The sequence below is a fragment of the Neophocaena asiaeorientalis genome, unplaced genomic scaffold (assembly GCF_003031525.2).
Source record: "Neophocaena asiaeorientalis asiaeorientalis breed wild unplaced genomic scaffold, Neophocaena_asiaeorientalis_V1.1 scaffold89, whole genome shotgun sequence".
NCBI classification, from domain to species: Eukaryota; Metazoa; Chordata; class Mammalia; order Artiodactyla; family Phocoenidae; genus Neophocaena; species Neophocaena asiaeorientalis.
The window spans coordinates 5,204,620-5,230,287 of NW_020172592.1; the positions used below are offsets into that span (position 1 = coordinate 5,204,620).

General features: G+C 41.0%; 1 protein-coding gene and 1 long non-coding RNA gene across 3 annotated transcripts in view; one reads left to right on the forward strand and one right to left on the reverse strand.

The window, feature by feature from the left end:
* The window catches only part of IGF2BP3 (insulin like growth factor 2 mRNA binding protein 3), a 136,787-nt gene that overhangs the window by 10,061 nt on the left and 101,058 nt on the right, over window positions 1-25,668 (reverse strand). The window contains exons 6-10 of one of the 2 annotated variants that reach the window (XM_024738445.1): window positions 17,763-18,044; window positions 13,375-13,509; window positions 11,958-12,080; window positions 9,712-9,847; window positions 8,065-8,190 (exon numbers count right to left, since the gene is read on the reverse strand). In XM_024738445.1, the coding sequence (XP_024594213.1) occupies window positions 8,065-8,190; window positions 9,712-9,847; window positions 11,958-12,080; window positions 13,375-13,509; window positions 17,763-18,044 (802 nt within the window). The remainder of the gene's footprint in view (window positions 1-8,064; window positions 8,191-9,711; window positions 9,848-11,957; window positions 12,081-13,374; window positions 13,510-17,762; window positions 18,045-25,668) is intronic. The other variant, XM_024738446.1, reaches the window with a different exon arrangement.
* On the forward strand, window positions 11,406-14,249 carry LOC112395330 (uncharacterized). Its single transcript, XR_003002360.1, has 4 exons — window positions 11,406-11,587; window positions 12,005-12,129; window positions 13,765-13,896; window positions 14,144-14,249. It is a non-coding gene; the product is annotated as an uncharacterized LOC112395330 (long non-coding RNA).

The window sequence follows — 25,668 nt, forward strand, 5'->3', positions numbered from 1 at the left end:
CAATGTCCATAAATCTGAACATGTCCACGACTTGTCTAGAATTACCAAAATCAATCAGAAAAAATTACACTGACCAAATAACTGTTAACCCTGCAATCAACTAGTTAGTTAAATAAAGTGCCACGCCCAAATAGATTTGATTTTTTGTTTTCAAGCCAAACAGGAAGAATGATAAAAACCCAGTGAAAAGGAAAACAGGAAACTAGAAAAGGATAGGCAGACATGTTTCATGGAGGAAAGTCTATGAAATAAAACATTAATAAATGGGAGCCTACTGCAAATAACATGTTCTCATTTGTTTTACTTTAATACACCTTGGATATCTTCCTGTGTCATTCCTATGTCCCTGCCTCATTCTATGAACTGTATTCCTTCAGAGGGAGACACAACAGCAGATCGATCTCATCCCTGTTACGTATGTGCATAGTTTTCAATTGTCAACTAACGCATTTGTAATGCTGCAATCAAATCTTTGTACAAAAAAATTGTGTGCCCTTGTACAAGTACCTCTACTGCATAAATTCTTAGCACTACTGAGTCAAAGGGCCTGAACATTTAAAACTAATAAATACTATCGAATTATCATACAGAAAGGTTCCCACTCAGTCCACACAGAATGATGGAATTCCAGTTAATACATTCATGGAACATTTGTGTTTTTTATTAGTGAAAGATGGGTAAAAAGCATGCTGAGGTAAAAACTCAGGCTTAAGAGGAAGATAACCATGATCAGGGGGTAGGTGCACATAGCAATCCTTCGTGGTGAGAGTTTGTGAGTGTCCCCTGTGTGAGCTTCTGTGTATTTACACCTCACAACTGATCCAACTGATAGAAACTAAGAGCATTCCCATTTTAAAGATGAGAAAACCGAGCCAGAGAGATTACTTGCACAAGGTCATATGATGACTGGTGTTGGAGCCAAGATTCAAACCTGGGCTTCTCTATCTCCTAAGCCATGTTCACAAAAAATGAGTATATACTCCAATTCCAACAGGTATGGGTGTACTTTGCAATATACATAGACCTGCAGGAATGACTGTTAAGAAAAATGTCCAGTAGAGCTCTCAGGGAAGTACTCCCTTCCCTGGTTGTATCACTCTTCTCCATCTGTGTTGGTTTGACTTCCATGAGTCAAAAAAATTTGTAATGTGTAGGTGGTAAAAGCTTAAGCCTTTGATCATCAACATGCTGAAAGGGGCATGAGAGACAGGCCATGAACATTTTTCTTTATTTTGAATAAGGAAAACTAGAGATTAAGAATGATGTCAAGTACTAAATGTAAAATATAGACAGCTGGTGGGAAGCGGCCGCATAGCACAGGGAGATCAGCTCGGTGCTTTGTGACCACCTAGAGGGGTGGGATAGGGAGTGTGGGAGGGAGATGCAAGAGGGAGGAGATATGGGGACATATGTATAATTATAGCTGATTCACTTTGTTATACAGCAGAAACTAACACACCATTGTAAAGCAATTATATTCCAATAAAGATGTTAAAAAAAAATGACGTAAAGAAGGGCAAAAGGTACGAACTTCCAGTTATAAAATAAGTCCTGGGGATGTAATGTACAGCATGGTGACTATAGTTAATACTGTATCGCACATTTTAAAGTTGCTAAGAGTAGATCTTGAAAGTTCTCATCACACTTAAGAAAATTTTTGTAACTGTGCAGTGATGGATGTTAACTAACTATACTTACTGGGGTGATCATTTTGCAGTCAATACAAATATTGGATCACCTGAAAATGTACATCAATTATACCTCAATTTAAAAATTTACCAAAAAAGATGCGTTTAATTGAATCACCAAGGGGCTTCCCTGGTGGCGCAGTGGCTGAGAGTCCGCCTGCCGATGCAGGGGACACGGGTTCGTGCCCCGGTCTGGGAAGATCCCACATGCCGCGGCGCGGCTGGGCCCGTGAGCCATGGCCGCTGAGCCTGCGCTTCCGGAGCCTGTGCTCCGCAACGGGAGAGGCCACAACAGTGAGAGGCCCGCGTACCGCCAAAAAAAAAAAAAAAAAAAATTGAATCACCAAAAAAGAGGACAAGATGCTCTACTAGAACAAGGAAAAGAAATCAACAAGTTTGTTGTCTCACCTGCAATACATCCATCTTAAGCATGTGTAAGACACTTTTAACTGAAACTTAAGGGTTTCAATGTTTGTTTCCACTATGAGAATAAAATAACCACATCACAGAAGAGTTGTCCAAAAAAAAATCTCCGATTCCTTCATCTTTCGCTGACAGTTATTTTGCTATATCTGAGGATGCTATTTTAAAGACCTTTAGAAAGTTTGGTTTCCAATTTTTCACCAATTTGTCTAACGCTGCAATCAAATCTTTAAACATAAATCTTGTGCCCTTGTACAAATAATTCTAAGGTTTTATGTAATAAAAATGCTAGATCAGAACATGAACATTTAAAATTGATATTTCCAAATTCTCATGCTAATTAATTTATCTTAGGGTGAATAAATGTGTAAAAGACAGGGGGAAGTCATTTTGGTTCGAAACATGCCTTTCACACTTACAAATATTAAGCAGTGTGTGATTCTAGACCCCATGTCTCATTTCCCACACATAAAAATCATCTGAACTCTGCTCTTCTAAGTCTCTTCCTTTATCTGTAACCACACCCCACCATGTACCTCCTTATTTCCTATACGAGTTAATCTAAAATTCAACTCCAGAAAATATTCTTGACAAAAACCATTGTACATTTTGTTTCTTCAGCATCTGTACAAATAGATGTGCATACTATACCCTTTACAACTTGGTATATCTTTGGTATGTTTCCTAGGATGTTGTAACACACTAAGGGCCTTAATACAGCTGTCAGTCTAATGAAGATTCCCTTGGGGCTCTATAAGCATTCCTGGAACACACATATCAGAAGAGGTTTTGCCTTCCCACTGAACTCTTGACTGTGGATATTTGTGAAAGAGGCCTATCCGGCACAGCTTGGCTAAGTCAACTTCTACTGCTATTCATCAGCGAAGAACCAAATGGAAATACTGAAGAATGAAATAATTTTAAGTCATAAGAACAATGCCTCTCTCTCACTGTTGTGGCCTCTCCCGTTGCGGAGCACAGGCTCCGGATGCGCAGGCTCAGCGGCCATGGCTCACGGGCCCAGCAGCTCCGCGGCATGTGGGATCTTCCCGGACCGGGGTACGAACCCGCGTCCCCTGCATTGGCAGGCAGACTCTCAACCACTGCGCCACCAGGGAAGCCCAATGCCTCTCTTTTCAAAGCACTGTACCTCACAGCCTGCTAGGGTGTTAGGCAATTACCACATACCATTTATTCCAGAGGGACACTTTAAGGCCTCTCTTATTTTAATAACTGGACAGGAATGAATTAATGCTGACATTGCCCATAAACTGTGCTCAATGTTAGTATCAATTTATTTTGTCATTCTGGTCCTTATATTAAAACTGGTATGTTAATCTGAACCAATTTTTTAAAGTAAAGATAGGATCTGTTTTATCTCACTGAGAACATCCATGTAATGTTCTTCCGAATAATAAACTTTTTTTTTAGGGGGGTGGGAGGAGTCAGGGGGCTGGCAGTAATAAAGACCTAAGGATCAGACTAAATCTAATGTGTAACTCACCCAGGTCTGCCCCATTGTATTTTGCCATGACTATATAATTATTTGCTTTCTGGGCCATGTTCCAGAAATATTTTATGCTGCTTACAAAATACACAATAGAAAGATAAGACAAAGGAGGTGAAGAAATAAGAGCATAGGGACCTCAACAGAAAAGATAAAACCAGAAATGCTGTTATTATACAAATTTGGCTCTAAGCTTCCTAGCAGCTAATTTAAAAAATTAGTTACATGATTTACCACATCTTGAGAAAAACTATTTGTTTAGTAAAAACTACTTTTCCTGGGACTGACCCCAGACAGCAACTTCTGAATGTCCTCAGACGCCGAATGTAACAGGCATCATCCCCAGAGCAAAAGTCCCAGAGCCTCACAAATGTAGCCTGAGCATGTCTCCGCCTAGAAGATACCGAGGACCATGGCGACGAGAAAAGCTCATGGGCAGCAAGTGTGTTGTAGTCTCAAAAGTTGAACAAAAGCAAAATCATCTTTCTGATACAGTCATGGATGAGAGGCTATAGATGTTTTTGTTTTACTGATTTGGGGGAGGTGCGGTAGGAGGTAACAAATCCATTACGGAGATTAAGAGTGAATTTAAAAGTTGAGTGAAGATTTGGAAAAGGAATGGTGGACAGTAGAGAAGGGCTAAAAGGACCAAACTATAATAGAAAGAAGGGGCAAAGACATAAAGAAAGCATCAGTATGCAGACAGAAAGAAGTTCCACACTGAGAGGTTAGAGGGAAGTAAATGAAGCCTGCCAGGAGGCCGTGTCCTGGACTGACAGCGCGGTGTGTACTGTTGGTAATAGCACCTTAATGAAAAGGTGACTCATCAGGTGTCTGAAGCCACCCAAATCCCTTTGTTCCAGTTCCATATCCACCAAGCACATCCCTGACCATAAATTTCTTTTCAAGGAAACTTTCCTCTGAGAATATAAGGCACCTCGCATAAACATCCTGTCTACTGGACAGTCATTAAACTGGCCCATTCTTATATGGGATTCTGTGTAGTAAGCCATGTTTTCAGGATTAGAACACCCAGATAAACAGATAATTTTTACATGTAAAACTAAGAAGCCAGAACAATGGGTTATAAGTCTCTTTCACCTGTGAATCTAAGACTCTGAGATGAGCTTAAAAAAACGCATCAGCATTCCCCTATAGCGTTACACAGTCTTTGCGTGTAAGTTAAGTTCAGCTGCATTATCCTGAACGCTTCTTCCTAAACTTTCAGAGGTGAAAGACATTCAGGTCACAAGCTGTTTCCCAGTGGATTTCTGCCAGATGCCTATTGGCAAAACTTCCTTTGGACTTCTTGGCAGACCCTACGCTATAGCTTGAAATAACAGAAGAACAAAGCTGCTCAACTGAAAGTTTGCATAACTGGTGAAGTCTGCCAATGAGTAATTCCTAATCATCTATCATGAGGAAATACAAGAATGAGCAAACAGTAAGGTTAAGTGTATTTACTTTGTGGGGAACAGAACCTAAGACATCACAGAGGCATGGCGACATGCATGCCAGCCAACAAGACCAGCCTCCAGGAATCTGGAAGAATGCCAGTGTCTCCCTCTGGCTTGTAAAATACATACTCCTGGGGTTTTTTTTTGTTTGTTTTAATGGATTTTGGTCTGGAACTGAAATTGGGTTTACTCAACTTCATGACCTGAACAGAATATTTAAGTTTAAAAAAATAAATAAAAAAGCAAAGAAAGTTTCTCCCTATAACTAAGTAACCAAGACCTCTCAGAGATAATAAATATATGCAACGAGTTATTTACTTTGAAGTTGTTTACTAACAAAAGAGCTGCACCCACAGTAAGAAATCCTAAACAGTAGGACTATAAGACTCCATGAGAGTCATTTGATCTAAAAATCCCTTTCAAATTATATTTTGTTTTTTTAAAGAGCACTTCAAACTAGGTAAGACCTAAGAAGAAGTGTTCAGCTTTCTTGCCTCTTCCATAAGCAGCCAAGTTAGCAATTTACACTGTTGTTCTAGAGACTTGGGGAGACTCCGAAGACACTATCAGAATTATGGAGACAATGGCGCCTGAACTAACATTTCCCAACCCCAACGCAAGCTGCCAAGACCATCCAGCTATGGATGTTGTTGTGTGCGATGCCAATTCCAGCTCTTACTCTGCTCACTAGCTGCCAAACGCCTCTTCCCTACTGTTTGAGCATTTCTGAAAGGAGCATTTCCTGTCATTTATAAACTTGAAGTTGGCCAATGAAGTACTGCGTAAGCCAGCTCCCAGGCAGGAAGTAGAGACTTTTGTCTGTTGGAAGAACCAACTCTTTGGCTCTATGGGAAAAATCAACCTGGCAGGTTCCGGGAAGAAGAGTATGTTTTAAGAGGAGGCATGGGCAAAATTCTGGACTAGAACAGCCACAAGGGATTTATCCAAAGACAGGATGCATCAATTCTACTTTCATGTTACAAAGCAGAGGTGAGAAAACGTGTAGAGAAAAAAATGAAACTCTAAAAGAGGAAGCAATACATGACTCCTTGCCAGGCAATATATATTTAAAGTAAAAGCAGAGATTTGCTGCTAACCTACAGGAATCAAGGATAAAGAGACTATCTTAGTGAGTAACCTGACTTCTCTGTGAGAGCTTCTGCAGAACAGTAAGCTTCTCATCAGCAGCTGTAAATGCAATGGAGGAGAATCAGAGTGCTGAGAGCAAACACCTGCCAACCTTTAATTCTCTAACCCAGTTTTTAAATACAGGCATACCTCAGAGACATTGCAGGTTCAGTTCCAGCCCACTGCATTAAAGCGAGTATCACAATAAAGTGAGTCGCACAAATTTTTTTGTTTCCCAGTGCATATAAATTATGTTTATACTGTATATAACTGTTGTCTATTAAGTGTGCAGTAGCATTATGTCTAAAAAATGTACTTACCTAATTAAAAATAATGCTATTGGGAAAATGGCACCAATAGATTTGCTCGATGCAGGTTGCTGCAAACCTTCAATTTGTAAGAAACAAAATCGAACTCTGTAAAAACTAGTAATGTTTGACCTGAAAGAAGAGTCCTTAGAGATAATTTGTTTATCTCGGTTTCTTCACTGCGTGCATAAGAAAAGAAACCCAGAGCAAAGAAGAGGAGACTAACACAAACAGAGCTGGCTCTTGTCTCTTTACACCCCACCCCTTTAGCACCAAGGTACAAACACCTCAGCCACTTCACATCACCTGTAGCTGCCGGTGCAAAGCTTTATAAAACACATCGTCAATCTATTCACACTTGATATGAAATTCTGATGTCTATCTTTAGATTAATGGGCTTTGTTACATGGTTTTTACCCAAAGAGGTTTGAAGTGGCAGATGAGGGGCATGGGAAGATGCAAACATCGCCGACAGCAAAGGCAGAAACACACACACTGCAAGACCATGGCAAAAGCTAAGCACACCTGACAGCCTGGTAGCTTCAAGAACAGGCAAAGGAAATTCTCATTCTCATGGGGATAAAACACGAACCATCTCAGTGATCTATGTTCTCTGTAGAACTCCAGTTGCATTTTTACTCTACGTGTATTCTAGGCACTGAGAGAACAGAGTCCTCCACCTTTTCTCCCTGGACATTTCCCTAAATTTGGTGTAGCAGGTACCGCTCACTTTATGTGATACGAGAGCCAAACAGGAAGGGAGAGACGTAAAAACAAATTCAAGAAGGAAGATCCTAGAATGTTAATTTTATTTCACATGATTGTCTACCTCCAGTTATTATTGTTGATGCAACTGAATTGTGCACTTCTTTCAAAAAAAATGATTGTATACAGTGTCTGCTAGGCTGCATTTATTTTCATACTATCACTGGTCTCCTATTTCTGACCTCAGGAAAAATGCTACTCTTAAAAAGCAAATATAAAAATAAGGATTATTTCTTAATAATCCACCTGTTTAAAAAACAAATAAAAGCTGTTTAATGTTTGCACACAAACACACACATGCACAATAGATTTGTGGGCACGACTACCTGAGCTGTGTAATAAGTACAAACGTTCAAAGTGGAAAGCGTGTCTAGTCTCTACTGACCTTTCAAAGCAGTAAACTTTCAGGTGAAGTTCAAGATGAAGGAAGCCTTTTAAAAATCCTTTCCTTCAACATTTAAAAATAACTAACCTCTTTCCCCCTCCTCAAAGTCTCAAACTTTTCCTTTGATATCTGGAAACATACATTAACAACCCTACCACTCAAGAACTTCAAAAGAAATAACTCACGGGTCTACTCTGCAAAGATAAGAAGGTTCTAGTGACAAGAATTGAAAAGCCTGTGCTGGCTCCTAACTGATGAGAGATCACACGGGGACCAGGTTTCGCATTAAGATTTTTCCCAATTAGCATTTAATGTCACACTACTCGAGGGCAACAGAGTCTGATTGTGTCCCTTTGACTTCATCCCCCTCAACCATAAAGAAAGCCAAGGCACATTGTCTTACCTCAAACTGTGGGTAAGGAGGAGTCATAGCTGAAGGGGGCCCTGAGGTGGGAGGTGGCATCCCTGAAGTGGGTGGGAACAGACCCAAGGCATTCAGATTTAATCCAGGAATTAAATGTGCTTGAAGCTGCAATGGTAAAAAGGTCCCTTCATTTTACAATTACAAGATCAAGTGTAAGTGAGCATTTATATGTGATAATATCCAGACTGTGACCTCGTTTTATGACTCAAATTTTAGAACAAAGCAGATGTTCCATGTGAGTATACTTGAGTATGTAGGTTATGTCTGTTTATAATTCTTGATATTTTAAAATCCATGTGCTGTCTGCCTCCTCTTTGACCTGAAGCCATGCTAGGTTCCTCAAAGCAGGGAACACAGCTTTCTTGCTTTTACGACCAGCTCACAGCGCTCAGACATATATGTAATCTGTACACTCTGGGCACACAGTAAATAGAGACTGAAAATCTTGCATTAATTGAAGAAACAAGCAAACAAGATTTGTTCATTGAAGAGCAAACCAGATAGCAGATATTAAGAGATCTTTACGCCATGGAAAAAATTTGGCAGTCATGAGTCTAAAGACCCAAAACAAAATCAAGCCCTTTGGAAATCAGGTCCCATCCCCATGTCTTCTACAATTAAACCTATCTTTGGAATGGATCCAGGAGCCAGAAATGGGATTTTGTTTTGGCTTAATTTGATAAGGGTTAAGGAAATAAGGTGGGGACTACAGAGTTCAGACTTCAGCACACTCAAGAATCTTTTTTAAAGGTCTATGGGGCTGAATTTACCCCCAGGCGACTCTGAAACATTTGGATGAGCAGTGATGTGAAGGAAGGTAGGTAGGCAGCAGTCATGTGGGGGTAAAATGATTAGCATTCCAGGCTCTTCTCACAAAGGTAATATCATTTTCACATTTTCCCTTCTTTTAGGTGTAATGTTTCAGATGACAGGCCCAACCGAGGAACTGTTTTTTAATCATTTACTTGAAAATTCAAGATAGACTTTGGAAACGCTGCATTTTCTGCACCATTCCATCCATTAAGGAATGTCAGCAATGCACTTGCACTACACAGATTGTTTTGTCATTTGAAATTCTGTTATCTCCAAGGTTTATGAGTAAGCAAATTTTAAATTTGTATTCAAACAGCAGCTTTTATATGCACGGTATCTATTATAATCCTAATAAGCATGTCATGTAGGCAGTAGCCCCATTTTACTGATGAGGAAACTGGTGCTCAGAGAGACCAAATAAGCTGTCCAAGAGAATAGAGGTACAGCTAACAAATGGTTGAGCTGGGATTCAAACCCAGTTCACAGACCTCTAAAGCCCACATTCCTATAATACTCTCATCTCCCTCCAACTCACATGGTATGGGAGAGATTAACCTTTTTAAGGGAGGTATTAGCCTTACCTCACAGGTAAGGAAGCTAAGGCTCAAAGTTGGCTAAAATCACAGAGATAGCCAAGCCTGATGTCAAAGTCTGCATCTTGCCAACTATCCCAGGGCACTCACCGTGGTGCTAAAAATCAATTAGAAACCGCATCTAACAATGACACCCTTAAAGGAATCAATGTTAACGCAACTGAAAACGTCTTTTGATTGTTAATCAAAATAAAGACATTTCCTTCATATTAAAACTAACATTCATGGAAGCAATATCATTTTCATAAGACTCCCTGATTTTCTTCATGATCTCTTCCTCAGCTTTGGCACATGTTTCCACACTGCCTTTGACCGTAATGGTGCGCTCTGGATTGTACAGCGTCAGTTCCTGCAACCTGCAGATTGGAACAGAGGGGAAAGAAAAAGACTGGAAATTATAGGAGGAAGACAGTAATAGTCCAGCCACAGATGGCAATTAAAACCCAACTGTGGAGGCTGGCAATATGTAAAAGTGGGTGGTTAGCCATGATGAAAGATGAGTAAGCCCCTAAAGACATGACTCCAAGAATTGTAAAACTGCATGAGAGAAAATACTGCCCCTCCCACCTTCTCAATAAACATCGCTGAGTGTACACAGTTCGATTAAGTCCATGTTTTAAATAGAGTGCACTTCTTGACCACTTAAGGTGAACTATTTTCACAATTGAACAGTGAAATGTAAAGAAGATGATCGGAGGAATCTACAGTTTTAGTGGAAACCAAGAAGCAAATGAACATAACCTTTAATGAGTATGTTCCTAGTCTGCACTGACCAATTCGAGGCGTTAACTGGCATTCTCATGCAATTGCATTTTCTGGGTCGCCAAGCAAGGAATAAGCACGGAAATATTCCAAAAGGGCAAGCCAGAATTTAAACTTATTTTTGACGGGAATTTTAGAATTTAGATTGACGTAGGCTTCAGGAAATAATACAAATCAATCCATTTTGACTACATTTTAAAAATAGTCCCTCGATGACCATTTAGACAACTAAAAAGTTAGAATGCAACAGCAATATTCAGAAACTCCCTGCTTCACTCAGCTCCTGCTGAAGTTTCAAAATCCATTCAGGTGACATCTGAGACCACCTAAGCCTGAGCCACTCAACAGCCTTGAAGGGAACCAGTGGGAGATACTTACCATAGAAATAAGACTAAATACACAGATGGAAAGGATACAGAATATTGAGACAGCTCCCCTTCATATTCCTACGGTCCAAATTCTCATTTTCATTACTAGCAAAATGTCTCAAGCTAGACTTGAGCCAGATGAATAGGATATTTTTCCTTAACTTCTTCCTAAACTCGCTAAAAATACAGACATCTACACAATGAAGATGATTTGTCTTAGACAAACAAGTGTAGGTCTCATCTCCAGGCTCAACCCACCTCTCCACTGCCAAGCATTTTCTGTTACAATTTTTAAAATAGTTGCTTCCAGAATAGATTTTAAGATTATTTTCTATTAAAACCCTCCCCTTTCTGAGCATAAAATTCAAGACAGGGCAGGATCATTTGTTATTTCTACCACTTTGCGGTTTTTCCTTTCTTTCCCACAAAGCACAACTCTCCCACTTCCCTTCCATCCCTTTCTTTGAAAACTCCTTACTACGTGAACATATTGCCCCAGTTTTTCTCTACTATTCTTCGACTTTTTGGGGGGTACTCTGAAGGAAATGAAGGAAAGTCACCCTCAGAAGACAAAGGCCTTTCCATATAATTTCAGGGCATTCATGGCCCTAGGCATGGGGGCCAGCCTCCAAATCCCCACTCCCCAGGGATGGGCAGTCTCCTCCCACACTCACTAGAGCCAACATGTCAACAGCAATAGAAAAATGGTAAAAAGTGTGACTTCTGAGGCTATGCTATAAAAGACACTGCCGCTTCCGTCTTCCTCTTTCCTAGATCATTCACTCTGAGGGAAGAGAGCTGCCGTGTCCTTAAGACACGCAAACAGCCCTGTGGAGAGGCCCAGGAGGTGAGGAGCTGAGGCCTCACACTCCAAGAGCTGCCATCAACTTCTCAGCAACATCAAGAGATCCCCAAACGGCACCGCCCAGTCAAGCTGTTCCTGAATTCCTGACCCACAGAAACTAGGTGAGCAGTCAATGCTTACCCTTGTCGTCAGCGGTCCAGTGTTGGGATAATTTGTTACACAGCAGTGCATAACACACTGGGTTATATATTCCAACTTTGGGAGTATATGCCAGAAAACCTGACCAAGACTTCAGCTAGGAAATATGAATGTGAAGTATTTAGTGCATCCTGCCTTTTTAGTGGGAACAGATAATACTTTCACTTTGAGTTAGAAGCAGATAGCAGGCAGTAGACTCAGTTTGAGAAATGAAGTGTAAGTATGGTGGTACAGGCCAGCTCCAAGAGTTGTAAAATGCTTAATATATAACCTACAGCTTAGAAACGGTGTGTGAAAGTTTTCTGATTCAAAAGAAAGCAAGCCAGCACTTACGGAGATATTGTGATTTTAGTGTCTGTGTCTTGCTCAATTTTTTTAAGGTTCCTTCCTTCCTTACCAATAAGACGTCCTACAAAGTTATTATGGGCTAAAATCTTCAAGGGAATCTCTTCTGTGCTGTAAAGAAAGAAAAAAACAAACCAAAAAAAAGGGCCATCAAATCAGGGTAAGTAAACCTACCGTAGGGTAAAAAGACAATATTCGTTCATTAAACATTTACTTCCTACCTGCCATATAGGAAGAATTCTGCTAGGTATAGTTTAAAGCGTGCTGACCATTAGCCTACATTCTAGCAATGCATGAATAGAGGGGGTGAAAGAACACTGGCAAGTATTTGGATAGGAGTTAATGTTTAAAAGTTTTCTTTTATTCATCTCAGGGAATGTCTTCCAAAAATGGATTCTGTTAGCTCTTTGAAAACACCTTACTCGAACCCATATTCTGAAACCCTGAGTACCAGAACACCATGTACAAATGCAAACCAGTGTGATTTCAGAATAATTTTAAAACACAGTCCTGGAGGTAACATGCACAATTTATACAGGGAAACAGAAGAAACTCAACAGTGGTTACACCTTGGGGGAAGAGTATAAGAGCAGGAAGGGACGGCTTTCACTTTTCACTGTGTACCTTTCTGAATTTCCAAGTCATATATGTAGCATTGTTTTAAAATGTCATTGGGGTTATCTGAATGGTGGGCTTTTTCTTTACTTTTCTCTGTACTAAAAAAGAATTTTAATCTTATAATACAGCAACATATAATACCTTATAATTAAAATATATGTAATATATTTCAAAGGTCCCTACAAATTAAATGCTACTCATTAGGTCCCCAAGCTAAGTCTAGCATCTTACTCTGGATCCTGCTTTGAGCACACCACTGTGCTGGATGCTACAAGCAGCAGAGAACCCAACCTCTGCTCAAGGTTCCTGTGCAAAAAGATACTTAGACTTTCAACCTGAAACGCCCCAATCAATCTCCAGTTTACCGCAGCACCTGATTAGGGATTTCCCCACCTCCATACTCCCTGCTGCTGCAGGGTAGGCTGGGCAGACATGGACAGAGCTCCAACGAGCTCCAAGTAAAGGAGTGAGGATTTGGGGTCCCTGCTTTGGGTAAATCCCAGGGATACTTCTTGGACCTTAGGTGAGCTTCCTCTGACACCCCATTGCCTTCTTTTACAGCTAGACTTTTCCCATTACACCACTCACAACATATCCAAACATGAATGAAAACAAAGTATTTAAAAGACTTATGCTTTATTACCAAATCAATAGTGCCAACCCTCTGTCGCTCTCTGGGACGGTATTTCTCTTTCTTTGTTGGCAATTCCCAAGAACTGTGTCACAGAATTCCAAAATGAGACAGTGTAAATATCAACCTCTTCACGGGGTAATCCTCTTTACTCACAATTTTATATCTTGAGCTTCTTTATGCATAATCTCCAGAATAGACTTACAAGCCGCAGAAGTGCCCTCAGGGGTAGAGAGAATAGTAATTGACTTCTCAGCGGCACCTGCATTCTCTTTACGATGGACGTCAATTCTTCCGGTGGGCACAAAGGGAGAGGAAAACAAGAGCTGTAAGCATGTATTCACAATAGAGTCTGTAATTACCAACTTTGAAGTCACAGCACTTCCGGGCAAAGAGTGGATGACTCACCCCCCTCAAAAGCATCAAGTCTCGATAAGCTATCACCATGGGTGAGACCAATTTTAATTTCAGTACTCCCCTATCTTTGCTCATGCAGGGGCATCTTTTCATTCTGCCCAAGCTGCATGTGCTTTATTTTCCTTTTAGGTGCCACAGGTCAAACATCTCACGTCCGATGTCTGAGAGCCTGGCTTCAAACAAAAGGCTTTCTTCTGCTCTAAAAGCAAGGGGGATGGGAACACAAGCCAAGAGGACTGGAGCTGGAATTCCACAAGCCAGGTGGGACTCCTGATGCTATACTGTATGTCCACGATCCGTCACATGTGGGAATTTCGCTCCTCAGTTTCCTCGGGCAGGGCTCTTTCTACATTTTGCCTCCTCGAGAGAGGAAAGCACATAACAAATAGTGATGGGAATGGAACCCAAAGAGATGGCAATTTCACTTCAAAGTAAAACAAATGGCCAATAAACACAAAATGATGTTCCACGTCACTGGTCATTAAAACAAGGTGTCATTTTCTTCTAGGCCTGCGAGCATGTTAATGGATGAAATCAAGTGCTGGCAAGAGGATGCGCATCTGGGCATGGCCACCCTTCTGGTTCGGTGCAGAGTACAGAGCAAACCGCCAGGACCTACCAGAGCTGAGCTGCTTACGATCTTTTTATTTTTTGGCGGTACGCGGGCCTCTCACTGTTGTGGCCTCTCCCGTTGCGGAGCACAGGCTCCGGACGCGCAGGCTCAGCGGCCATGGCTCATGGGCCCAGCCGCTCCGCGGCACGCAGGATCCCCCCAGACCGGGGCACGAACCCATGTCCCCTGCATCGGCAGGCGGACTCTCAACCACTGCGCCACCAGGGAAGCCCTGCTTATGATCTTTTGACCTAAGAATCCTACTTCTCGTAACGCCTCCTACAGATGTAGTCTCATACATGGGCCAAGACGGGTGTTTTTCACCCTTTGCAGTATTGACCTTTCGGATCAGACTAGTGCTTTGCTGTGGAGGCTGTCTCGTGCCTTGTAGGATGTCCAGCAGCATCCCTGGCCTCTGCCCACTAGATGCCAGTGGCAGCCCCCTCTCATCCACATGTGACAACCAAAAATGTCTCCAGACACTGCCGAACGTCTGCAGGGTGGGACCACTACTGCTTGAAAATCACTAGTGCAGGGACGTTCACTGTAGCACTATTTGTAATAGAAAGAAAGTTGGAATTATCTTTGAAATACCTCTCAGGAAGAAACACTTAAATAACAGTACATCCATACTATACAGCTGTTTGAAACCATGTGGTTAAATTACAGGTGCCAACATAGTTAGAGGTCCTTGATCTTATGTGAAAAAAAATGCAATACATACCATGGTATGATTTCTCATTTAAGGCTACACGTTAGTAGGTACAAGGAACGAGTCCTGTAAAGACATATCCCCAACTTAACAATGGTCACCTTGGGGGTTAGATGAAGATTAGCTCTTTGTTTTTGTATTTTTAATGTACATACTTGTACGTTTTGAATTAAATACAAAAATAAGTCTTCTGTTTAAAAAGTACAAGAAAGAAAATCAACTATCAAAAAAAAAAAATGTGTTCAGGGAAAACTGAAGTACTGGTGAGTTCCCCTGGCCACTCAAACACTAGATGAAGAGCTGCGTAACTCGTGGTCATGAGAAGGACCACTTCATCCTGCCAATAAAATCAAGGCCTGGATTTCATTTTCCTAAATGTCTGACTGAAAACTGAAGATTTATCTCAGAATTAAAACCTGTAACTAAAAATTAGGGCAATGTAGAAGTGAAACAAATAAGAGATATCTAGAAATAACCAATAAAAAAAGTATCTTAGATAACAGCTCTGATCTCAGGAACCATCTTTCCAGTCACTGGTTTCAATTCCCAATCACTGTTAAGTATTGTCTCTCTTCTAGTAGGTAACATGTTAGTCTCCCTCCTCCCGGTTTATTTCCATCTGCTCACTGTGTTAAGGATTACTAAACTCTGATCGTCTGAGAGAACGTGATGTTGCTTTACAGATTAGGGTAGCCCTGTGAGGCCATTCCAGAAATAGAAGATCTGATAATGACTAGTTTCAATGGCAAGAGTTAATTAAATCTGCTGGCAGAGCTGCAAGTGAATCATGGGATACAACAAAAATTGCTTCCCTTCCCTCTCCATCCTCCATCTTCCTGCTTAAATAAAACAAACAGTGCAATTTAAATCACAGAAGCTCTTTCCTCCTACAAGGAAATGAGTAGCATTAAAAGGAACAACTTTAATCTGCCATGTGACAAGGAAGGCAAACCATTGAATAATTAGTTTCTGCAGGTAACGGGGAATCAAGGGAAGCAAGAAGCCCTTAAATTTTAATATTAAAACCAGGCAAATTTAAGATGAAAAGTGATTAGGCTATGGTTCAGTTGTCTTCCCCACACTCTACATTATGAAGTCAAAGCCACTGAGTTTGCACAAACGTAACCAGCACCCAGCAACTCCTGCTTCAAAGCAGGTGAAGGCAGGACCAGATGTCACTCCACAGGGGAGTGGGTACGCAACCACCACTAGACACAGTTCGTTTGTTTCTGCGTGAGAAATGAGTCAGTCAGCTCAAGGCAGGCATGGTGCCTGTGATGAACATGGATAGCCCCTTAAGCCTGTTGCAACAAACACATAGGCAAGATATACACAGCACAAGGTTTAGTCGCAGTTTCTGAAGACGACTCTGCTTAACTCCTTGAACCACACAAAATAATAATTTTTCTTACTAAATTTAAAAAGCAAAATGATCCACAGTCATCTCTGGAGCTGGCCCAGGGGCCATTTCCCTACCCTTTCCTATAGAATGACACAAGAGAGATTTGTACACACAGCCTCTTCTCCCTAATACACCCACAGTTCTTCAGGAAATATGGCAGCAGCTGTCCCAGAGGTGTGCCTGGTAGCAGTTTACAGAACTAAGGGTGAGGACAGAGTTCATTACCAAGTTTCTTTGGGTCAAAATCTTCACTACAGCATAACAGGATGGTTACTAAAGCAAACAGGATGGTTACTAAAGCAAAACAATGAATATATAATCACTGGAGCTTCAAAATTGAGAAAGTACCTTAGATATATTTTAAAGGCATTAAATATAATTCACATACAGTTATTTCACTCATTTGACAAATATGAGACCCACCTACATGTAAGGCAACATGCCCACCACTGGGGCTACAGTGGTAAATAAAAACAAATAGCTCCTGCTTTCTACTCCTAAAAAGCTAGCGCCAAGGTTTGATGGAGAATCTTCTAATTCCTCAAAATCTGCAAATTAAAACTATCAAAGAACATCCTAAAGAAACAACCATTCTAACTACATGGCTGAAACACAGGATAACTATGGACCATAGCTGAATGATTCTTCACTGAAGTAAAGCAAGACTGAAAAACTATCTCTATATTAGACCCAGAAAATTACTTCCAAAAGCACTGAAGGCAGTTATCACTGGAGGTCAGAGTGGAGATGGGGGAGCAGAGAACCTAGAAGCTGCCCTTTTGTTTATCAGGGCCTCCCTCATCAGGAGTGGATTAAGTATCATTTGTTTTCCATTCATGTGTGAAAATTTGAAGTTCCCTTTGAGATTAAGGTTTAGCCCCAGGTTTATATGAAATGAACACTAAGATATCAAATCACGGGAATTCCCTGGTGGCGCAGTGGATAAGAATATCCGCCTGCCAATGCAGGGGACACGGGTTCGATCCCTGGTCCAGGAAGATCCCACATGCCGCAAAGCAACTAAGCCCATGTGCCACAACTACTGAGCCTGCGCTCTAGAGCCCTTGAGCCACAACTACTGAAGCCCACGCCCCACACAAAGAGAAGCCACCGCAATGAGAAGCCCGCGCACTGCAACGAAGAGTAGCTCCCGCTCGCCGCAACTAGAGAAAGCCCACGTGCAACCCACCGCAGCCATAAATAAATAAATACGTTTATTTTATTTATTTATTAAAAATAAAAAGGGTATCAAATCACAAAGATTTTCCGGATTCCCAAGTACCATACAAGAAGGGATCATTACCATGTTCAGAAGGACACAAAGTACCAAGACAACCCACTCTGTTATTAAGATCCAAAGCGGAAAGCATGAAGGCCCCCACACACTCAGGAATACTCACTTAGACTGGGTCTGTTTCGTAATGTTCCGAATGGTAGCACCTTCTTTTCCTATAATGGCTCCAACGAATTGGGTGGGAACCAGCAGACGTAGAGGCAAGTCGCACGGTTTCTGCTTGGACATGGATCCTGGAGACCCCTGCCGTGATAAGCCCCTCTGCCCAAACCCACGGCGACCTCGGGGCTGCTGCGAGGGGTTCTGCTGGGCAGCCATTTCGTCAGGGATGTAGGCCACTTTCAGTGTGAAGTTCTCCAGCTGGAATCCATTCAGTTTGTCTAAAGCTCTGAAAGTTGACAAGGAGCAGGGGGTGGGAAGAGGAACCAAGCTATAAAACAAACCTTTCAACAAAGCAATACCCACCTAATCCACTCAGGATTACTGGCTCTAAAACTTCTGAATAAAGCCACTGAAGAAGTAGCAAACCCAGAACACACATACACTTCCCCCACCCCTGACCTGCACTTTTCCTTTGAAGGACACATAGGAAAGACCAACAAGTTTCCAAAGGTAACATATTTGCCATCTACCAATAAAGTAAAAAAAACACTTTGTCAAACCCTGACTAGGGAATTCCCTGGTGGTCCAGTGGTTAGGACTCAGCGCTCTCACTGCCAAGAGCGCTGAGTTCAATCCCTAGTTGGGGAACTAAGATACCACAAGCCGCATGGTGTGGCCAAAAAAACCCCAAAACAAAACAAAGAAACAAACAAAAACCCAACAAACAAACAAAAAAGAAAAACAAAAAAACCCCACTCTTGACTAAGCTATTACCCATAAGGTCAGTAACAGCCTATGAGCACCGGCACAGCAAGAGAGGAGTGGGCAGTCGTCATCCTGGCCAGTTTTTCCAAATCAGAATGGAAAGGATGTAACGAATATACACCTCCCTTACTTCAACCTCTTAAATACAAATATTTTAAATATTTTAAGAATCAAAGGACAGGGACACTTCCCTGGTGGTCCAGTGATTAAGACTCCACGCTCCCAATGCAGGGGGCCCGGGTTTGATTCCTGGTCAGGGAACTAGATCCCACATGCTGCAACTAAGACCCAGTGTAGCCAAATAAATAAATAAATATTAAAAAAAAAAAAGAATCAAAGGACAAAATTCTCTAAGCTACTCAACGGAGATGGGTAGGATTTAATACTCAGGTTAATCAATCACTATAAATTCTCAATACCTATTATGAGCCAGTCCCCAAGGGAGTAAGCAGTCCCTGCCCTTGTGGAGTTTATGATTTGATTTGGGGCAGAGAGACAGGGGTGGTAGTGAGCCAAAAAAAGCAAATGAAGCTGTTTTCTACCTTACCTATCTAACCATCCATCCATCCATCCATCCATTCATCTATTTTGAGAGGAGCTTTACTTTTGTTTTGTTTTGTTTTCATTTTTGAACCTTATTACGGAAACGTACCCAATCTTAAGCATACATCTCAATGAATTTTCACAAGGTGAACATGCATATCGAGATGCAGAACTAAGACACACCAGTGTCCCAGAAGCCCCACCAACCAGTACCTCCTTCCAGTAACTGCCCCTCCTCTAGGCTTCTCACACCATAGATTAATTTTGCCTGTTTAAATTTCTATATAAATATATATGAGTAGACATGTAATCTCTCATGTCTGGCATCTTTTACTTACCTTGTTTATAACAGTCATCCAAACTGTTGTGTTCTAGCTTACCTACATATTCTAAAAGTGAAAAACTCAATAAAAAGTTGACAGACGATATCACCAAGGTTTCAAAAGCATACACAGACATAATCCTAATAATACACACTCCCAGCGCACAACAAAATTTTTTTTCAAAAAGGCCTCACACTTTCTCTAGGTTTACTCAGATTCTTTGCTCAGATGGTGCTCCAGTGGGCCCTGAGTTCAATCCAGGCAGGGACAGAAATACAGGCATGAAATGCCCTCTGTCTAGTTGCTCAGAATGGTCATTTCTGGTTCACGTACTGCTTTCCTTATCTGGAGATCTTTCCATGTTTGACTTGGATGGAAAGGGTGGCGGGGGGAGATAGTCCCAGCACCAAAAAGGGTACCAAAACCATGAAACTGCATGGCAGATTCAAGCAACCAAACAAGGCATACCAATGTTCTTAGGACCCAGAATTCTGCCCTTTCTCACTCCAATCCCCTGTTCCATCACTGTCCTACAGTGCCTTGCACATGAATGAACTCTTATTAGAAAAGATCCCAATCATACAGGAAAACAAAGTATCAAGAAATTTCTGTCACCATCACCAACCCTCCAAGACCCTTCCCACTGTAACTGTTAACTGTGATAACTTCTGCAAATGGACCAGTTCTTTCCATATGTTCACACAGGTGTGTACGTGTTCAGTACCCTCTTTAAAAGCGTAACTGAGATCATGATATACATAGTCTTGTGACTTGCTTTTTTTCCAAATACAATACATCTTGGGATATTTCCATGTGATTTCTGTATCAGAGGGCATTCTTTTCTAATGTATATATAACTGAATCACTTTGCTATACAGCAGAAGCTAACACAACATTGTAAATCAACTATACTTCAATTTTTAAAAAGTAGCTAAAGATGGCATTCTTTTCATAAGCTTCACAGGTGATAGCAGGCACACAGCAAAACTTGTTTTACCAATGCCCACATACAAGAACCTTAAGTTAACACATTTTTCCTTGCTTCTTCCCTCTCCCCTTTTTTCTTATGGAATATGTGGATTAAGGGCCCTAAAATATTTTGGCTATTTCTAAAGGAAGACAACAGCTGAGAGATTTTATTAATATCAATGATGTATATTTATTACAGGAAGCTGCAATTACAGAAGTTTCAACCAATTAGATATTCATTCAAAGTAACCTTTTTTTTTGCCCACGCTGGGCCGCTTGTGGCGTCTTAGTTCCCCAGCCAGGGATCGAACCAGTGCCCTCAGCAGTGAAAGCACAGAGTCCTAACCATTGGACCACCAAGGAATTCCCCATTCCAAAAAACTTTAAACCTTTTAAAAGCCCAGAAGAAACAGATCAATGAAGGTTCTTTCAGAGACATAAAGAAAGCCAAGCCCAATGTAGGAATTAACTACACCTACAGGGATAAAAGGCAATACAGTCCATAGTGACTTCCTTTCCCACTATAAAATTAAGTACTGCCAGCTTCAGAAGAGGGTAAGTAAAGTTTGATTCTAGAATTAAGTCAGTAATGTTACCAAAAAAAGTAATTAGCTTCTTTCTTGAGTGAGAGAGGCAGGCAGACAGACGTCCTTCTCCATGGGAATAAACAGAGATAAACATGTAAGTCACCAGATCCTTTTATGTATTCTGGGGCTATCCAGATAAGGTCATGTGTGTCCCAAGAAACAACTCTCTCAAATTGGCATAAACTGTAATTCCAAACTTCACTGTGCTGCTTTAAAAAGATTTCTTGGAGGGGAAAAGAAAAGATTCTCTCACTTGGGAGGTCAGATAGCACAGGGCTCCACGACCCAGGGCGCAGTCTGGGTCCCAAAGGCTCTAAACCTCAGGCTGCTCCTGTCAGAGAGCAGACAGCACACACTGTGTATATCCCACTGCCAACTGCCAAGGAAGCAGGGTTCCCAACCCCTCAGCCCACCGTGCTCCAAACTTGGACACAGCTAGCTGAAGGTACAGGGGTAACTTAACTGCAAGCAATGACTTTCTCATGACTGAAGATTCCAAGTTTCTGAATTTTAAGTCAACCACTATAACCTTTCTATGCACAAAGCTTAATATTCAGCTATACCATTTGGTGGTCTGCTGAGTTCAGGGGAAACTCTAATAGTATTTTCACCAACCCTACTGTACATGCAAGACGTGTGATCAGCAATTGTCATCATAATTACTCAAAACATATGCGTTCAGCCCAACAGAACTCAAGGATGTTTATCCCACATGTGTATTACTCAGGAGGCTGTTTCTCATCATTACTTGACTCTGCTCTGATGCAATTTTAAGAGTCATTCAGAAGATGGTGAGCAGTTTTGCTAGCTGGTAGCTCTTAATTGCACTGCTAAGTTCAACGGGATAGACCACAGTGTAGGACTGAAAGGGCCTTGAGAGAAAGTGTAAGTAGTTTATCTCAAGGATGAGAGAGTAAGAAGAACTGAGACCCAGAGAGGTTAAATTTATCCAATGGTACACACATACAGAGCTGAGCAGTGAAAGAGAGACCCAAATTCTAGCCCAGCTTGAAGACTAAGTAGCCATGGAACCCTGGAAAAGGCATTTTGTTGTTTGGCATTAGCCTAGATTTATGGGTCCCTTTCAACTCTAAATTCCATGTCTAAAATCTCTTTTTCTTATTCCTAGACCTCACTGCTGCGTATCTCATAGATCCTAACAAAATGAGGCTTAGCCATCATTGAAAAGTCATACCATTCCATTTTCTCCTTGTACCAAGAATAAGAGGCTGAGACATACAATTCAGCAATAATTACCAAAAGCCTGATAATACCACTGCAGGGATGCATCTTAAGGAAACAATTATGGACAAAGCCCATATATTTACCTACAAAAGACTTCATTACTAAACTAGTTCTAAAGGCAAAAAACAACTGCAAACAACCTAGATGCCCAGTAGAGGACTTGGCTACACAGACCGTGGTAGGGATGAAATACCAGATAGAGATTACTAATAGTATAAATATAGTTAATGCAAAGACAGCCTGCACAACTCTATAGAATGACCGTTAGCATTTTAAAAGTTGTAATGCATGGACAAAGTCTAACAAACTTGATGGCAAATTTCACAGTGGTTATCTCTGAATGGCAAAAAGGGCAACAAATTTCTTTGTCTCACTACCTGCTCTATTGTTTCTTTTTCCAGAATAAATCTTCTATTTACATAATTTTCAAAGCTTAAGGGTAAATATCCTCCCTTTAGCCATCAGCCAAGTTGTTTCAAACACTTCTGTGTGTACCCAATACAAATCTTCAAACTGATATGAAAAGATATGCAGTAATAGCTTCAATATATAAACTATATTCCTACTCCCCAACAAAAAAAAACACACACCAGAAATAGGAACCCCCTGGACAACAAGGTCCTACTGTATAGCACAGGGAACTATATTCAATGTCCTGGGATAAACCATAATGGAAAAGAATATAAAAAAGAATATATATATAAAACTGAGTCACTTTGCTGCACAGCAGAAATTAACATAGCATTATTAAATCAACTACACTTCAATTTTAAAAAATAAAAAGTAAAATAAAATGCCAAATCAACCTTTAGAAAAAGCTCCTCAGATAATAAACAGCCCCAACTACAAAAAAAAGAAAAGAAATAAGAACCCTAAAAAATAGAACTAAATACCTACAAATTCTGAAGGGTTCTTTGTCACCCATTACAAATCTTCCAATGAATACTGTCTTTGTTATCTGAGCATCCCTGGAAGATGGAAGGAATAGGTATTCCACAGACCCAAGTCCCTCTTGCTTCCAGGAACAAGAAATACTAAGTACATACTCCTGTTTTTTTGTTTTTTAATAAAATGCTTTGATCTTTTTTTTAATTCATATTTTTAATCTATTTTTAAATTTTTATTTATTTATTTTCGGCTGCGTTGGGTCTTCATTGCTGTGCGCGGGCTCTAATTGCGGCGAGCAGGGGATTCTCTTCATTGTGGTGCGTGGGCTTCTCATTGTGGTAGTCTCCCTCGTTGTGGAGCACGGGTTCTAGGTGCGCGGGCTTCAGTAGTTGTGGCTCGCAGGCTCTAGAGCACAGGCTCAGTAGTTGTGGGGCACGGGCTTAGTTGCTCTGCAGCATGTGGGTTCTTCCTCGACCAGAGCTCAAACCCGTGTCCCCTGTATTGGCAGGTGGATTCTTAACCACTGCACCACCAGGGAAGCCCCATACTCCTGGTTTTAATAATTTATTTTTTAAGTTTTCATTATTTTTACTCATGTATTATTTTAGTAAATTAGTAATTTGAGGCTTGAGTTAAAGCAAATGCATGCATTTCCTAGTAATACTGGCACTGTTAACGTTTGATTTTTTTCTTAGCCACAAGGTGGCAGGAATTTCCGTGTTAAATTCTTAGAGACATAGCCTTATTAAAGAATCCTCTTAAAAGTGTCATTCATAGAGCTTAAAAAGAGGCTTTTGAACTTGGTCCCTAACTCCTGAGGGTCAGTGGCCAGTCATTATCTGAAATGAAGTATATCCTGTACAATAACAGGGTGTTATCAACAGCAGTGAAAAATGTTGGGAAAATGTGTAATAGTTGCTAACTTAGGAACTCTTACCACCTTCCCATTTTACACATAGGGTTGAATTAAGACAGTTTAACTTGACCAGAGTCACAGCTAGAGAAGTGGCACAGAAAGTCCATTCCACGGAATTGGACTCTGGAATGTATCCTCTTAATCTCCATGCTCTACTCACTCCTGCACAAGCACATCCCAGTTACAGAGATGCCCGTGTAACAGACGCTACGGAAAAAAAGAAGTCAGCTGAGAATGTCAGCTCAGCCCTTAACACCTAAAGAAGTGAGCTTTGGATGGCTGCAATGGAAAAGGCAAGAAGAAATCATGCCAGGTTAGTTTAGGCAACAGTCTTGCTGGAGCTCAGAGAACAGGCTCTCAGGTTTCAGCAGAGCAAGGCCTAAACGGACCAGCCTTCCCCAGCTCCAGCCAAATCCAGCTGTTCTTCAGGTGCCCAGAAGCAGTGGGTTGAACAAGAATTATTATTTACTGTAAATTATCAAAATTATATTTGATAAGACCACTGTCTATAAATATGAGCATATATGAATATATTTGTTTCTTGTCAGCCCTCATTTTGTAGCTGAAAAACTGAAGCTCAGAGAGGTCAAGGTTACAGTCAGAGCTGCCTGACCTCAGGGTCCATGCTTTCTCCACTACATCGAAAGCCTCTCAAATAAAATTAGTTCTCCTCAAAGGATGATAATGCACTTCACATCTTTTTTAAAAACTTACTAGAAAACTAATAGTTTTCATAACATTGTACACAAAATTGATTTGTCCATTCTTTAAATCTATTCACTTTCTCTGAATACTCACTTGTTTTCTAATTCTCTTTGATCTTTGGAATTCTTGAGAGGGAGAAAACCCAGTATTCCTAGAAGGAAACTCAACTTGGACAGGAATTAAATCAGGTAATCCCTCTCCAAATACTTTTCCAGCACTGGAAGGCACATCCTTGAGGACAGAGACTTTGCCTTTATTCACTGGCAACTTTTGGTCAATAATTGGTACTCAATAAATGTTAATGGGTTGACTACCAGAATGAAGGACATGGTGATTTTTCATTCGCTGAAATGCCCAGTTTATTTGTTTAGATTATAGAACTGCCTAAACTACAAACTCCTAACAGTCTTTTCGTCCCTCCTCGTGATCAACAGGATCCTGACAATCTCTAACAATCACTGCGAAGTGCTTTTAGAATTAAAATGTCTCCACATTCAGCTTGCTGTCATGCTGAGAGTACCTTCAGCAGTCATTCTGCCTTGGCTAGCAGTCTACCCTTCCCATGCCTGTACTCTTAATGCTTCGGAATTTTTACAGGGGGTTGTGGGTGCTAAATGTCAGCCAGTCCCCATGAAGGCTCACTCCAAACATCTGCAAAGCTATGTGGGTATGTCTCCGACATGCGCTCTCCCATACAGCTGAGTAACTGCTACATGAGACACCTCCCCTCTACCCAGCTAGCCTCACATAAACTGTCAAATAACACAACTGGGACAGGCCTCTGACAACCTCCAAACATCCTTGGGTTTATCATGCTGTCCCTCGTCTCCCATCTAACAGAGAGTTGGCTCTACCAAGTAATATTTATTACAGTCTTTGTAAAGACTAACACATGTAAATGAATGGAGCCCCTGTGTTCTCACTGCTCACTTTTACCCCCAATCTACTTCGGGTAAAAAATGTGCAATT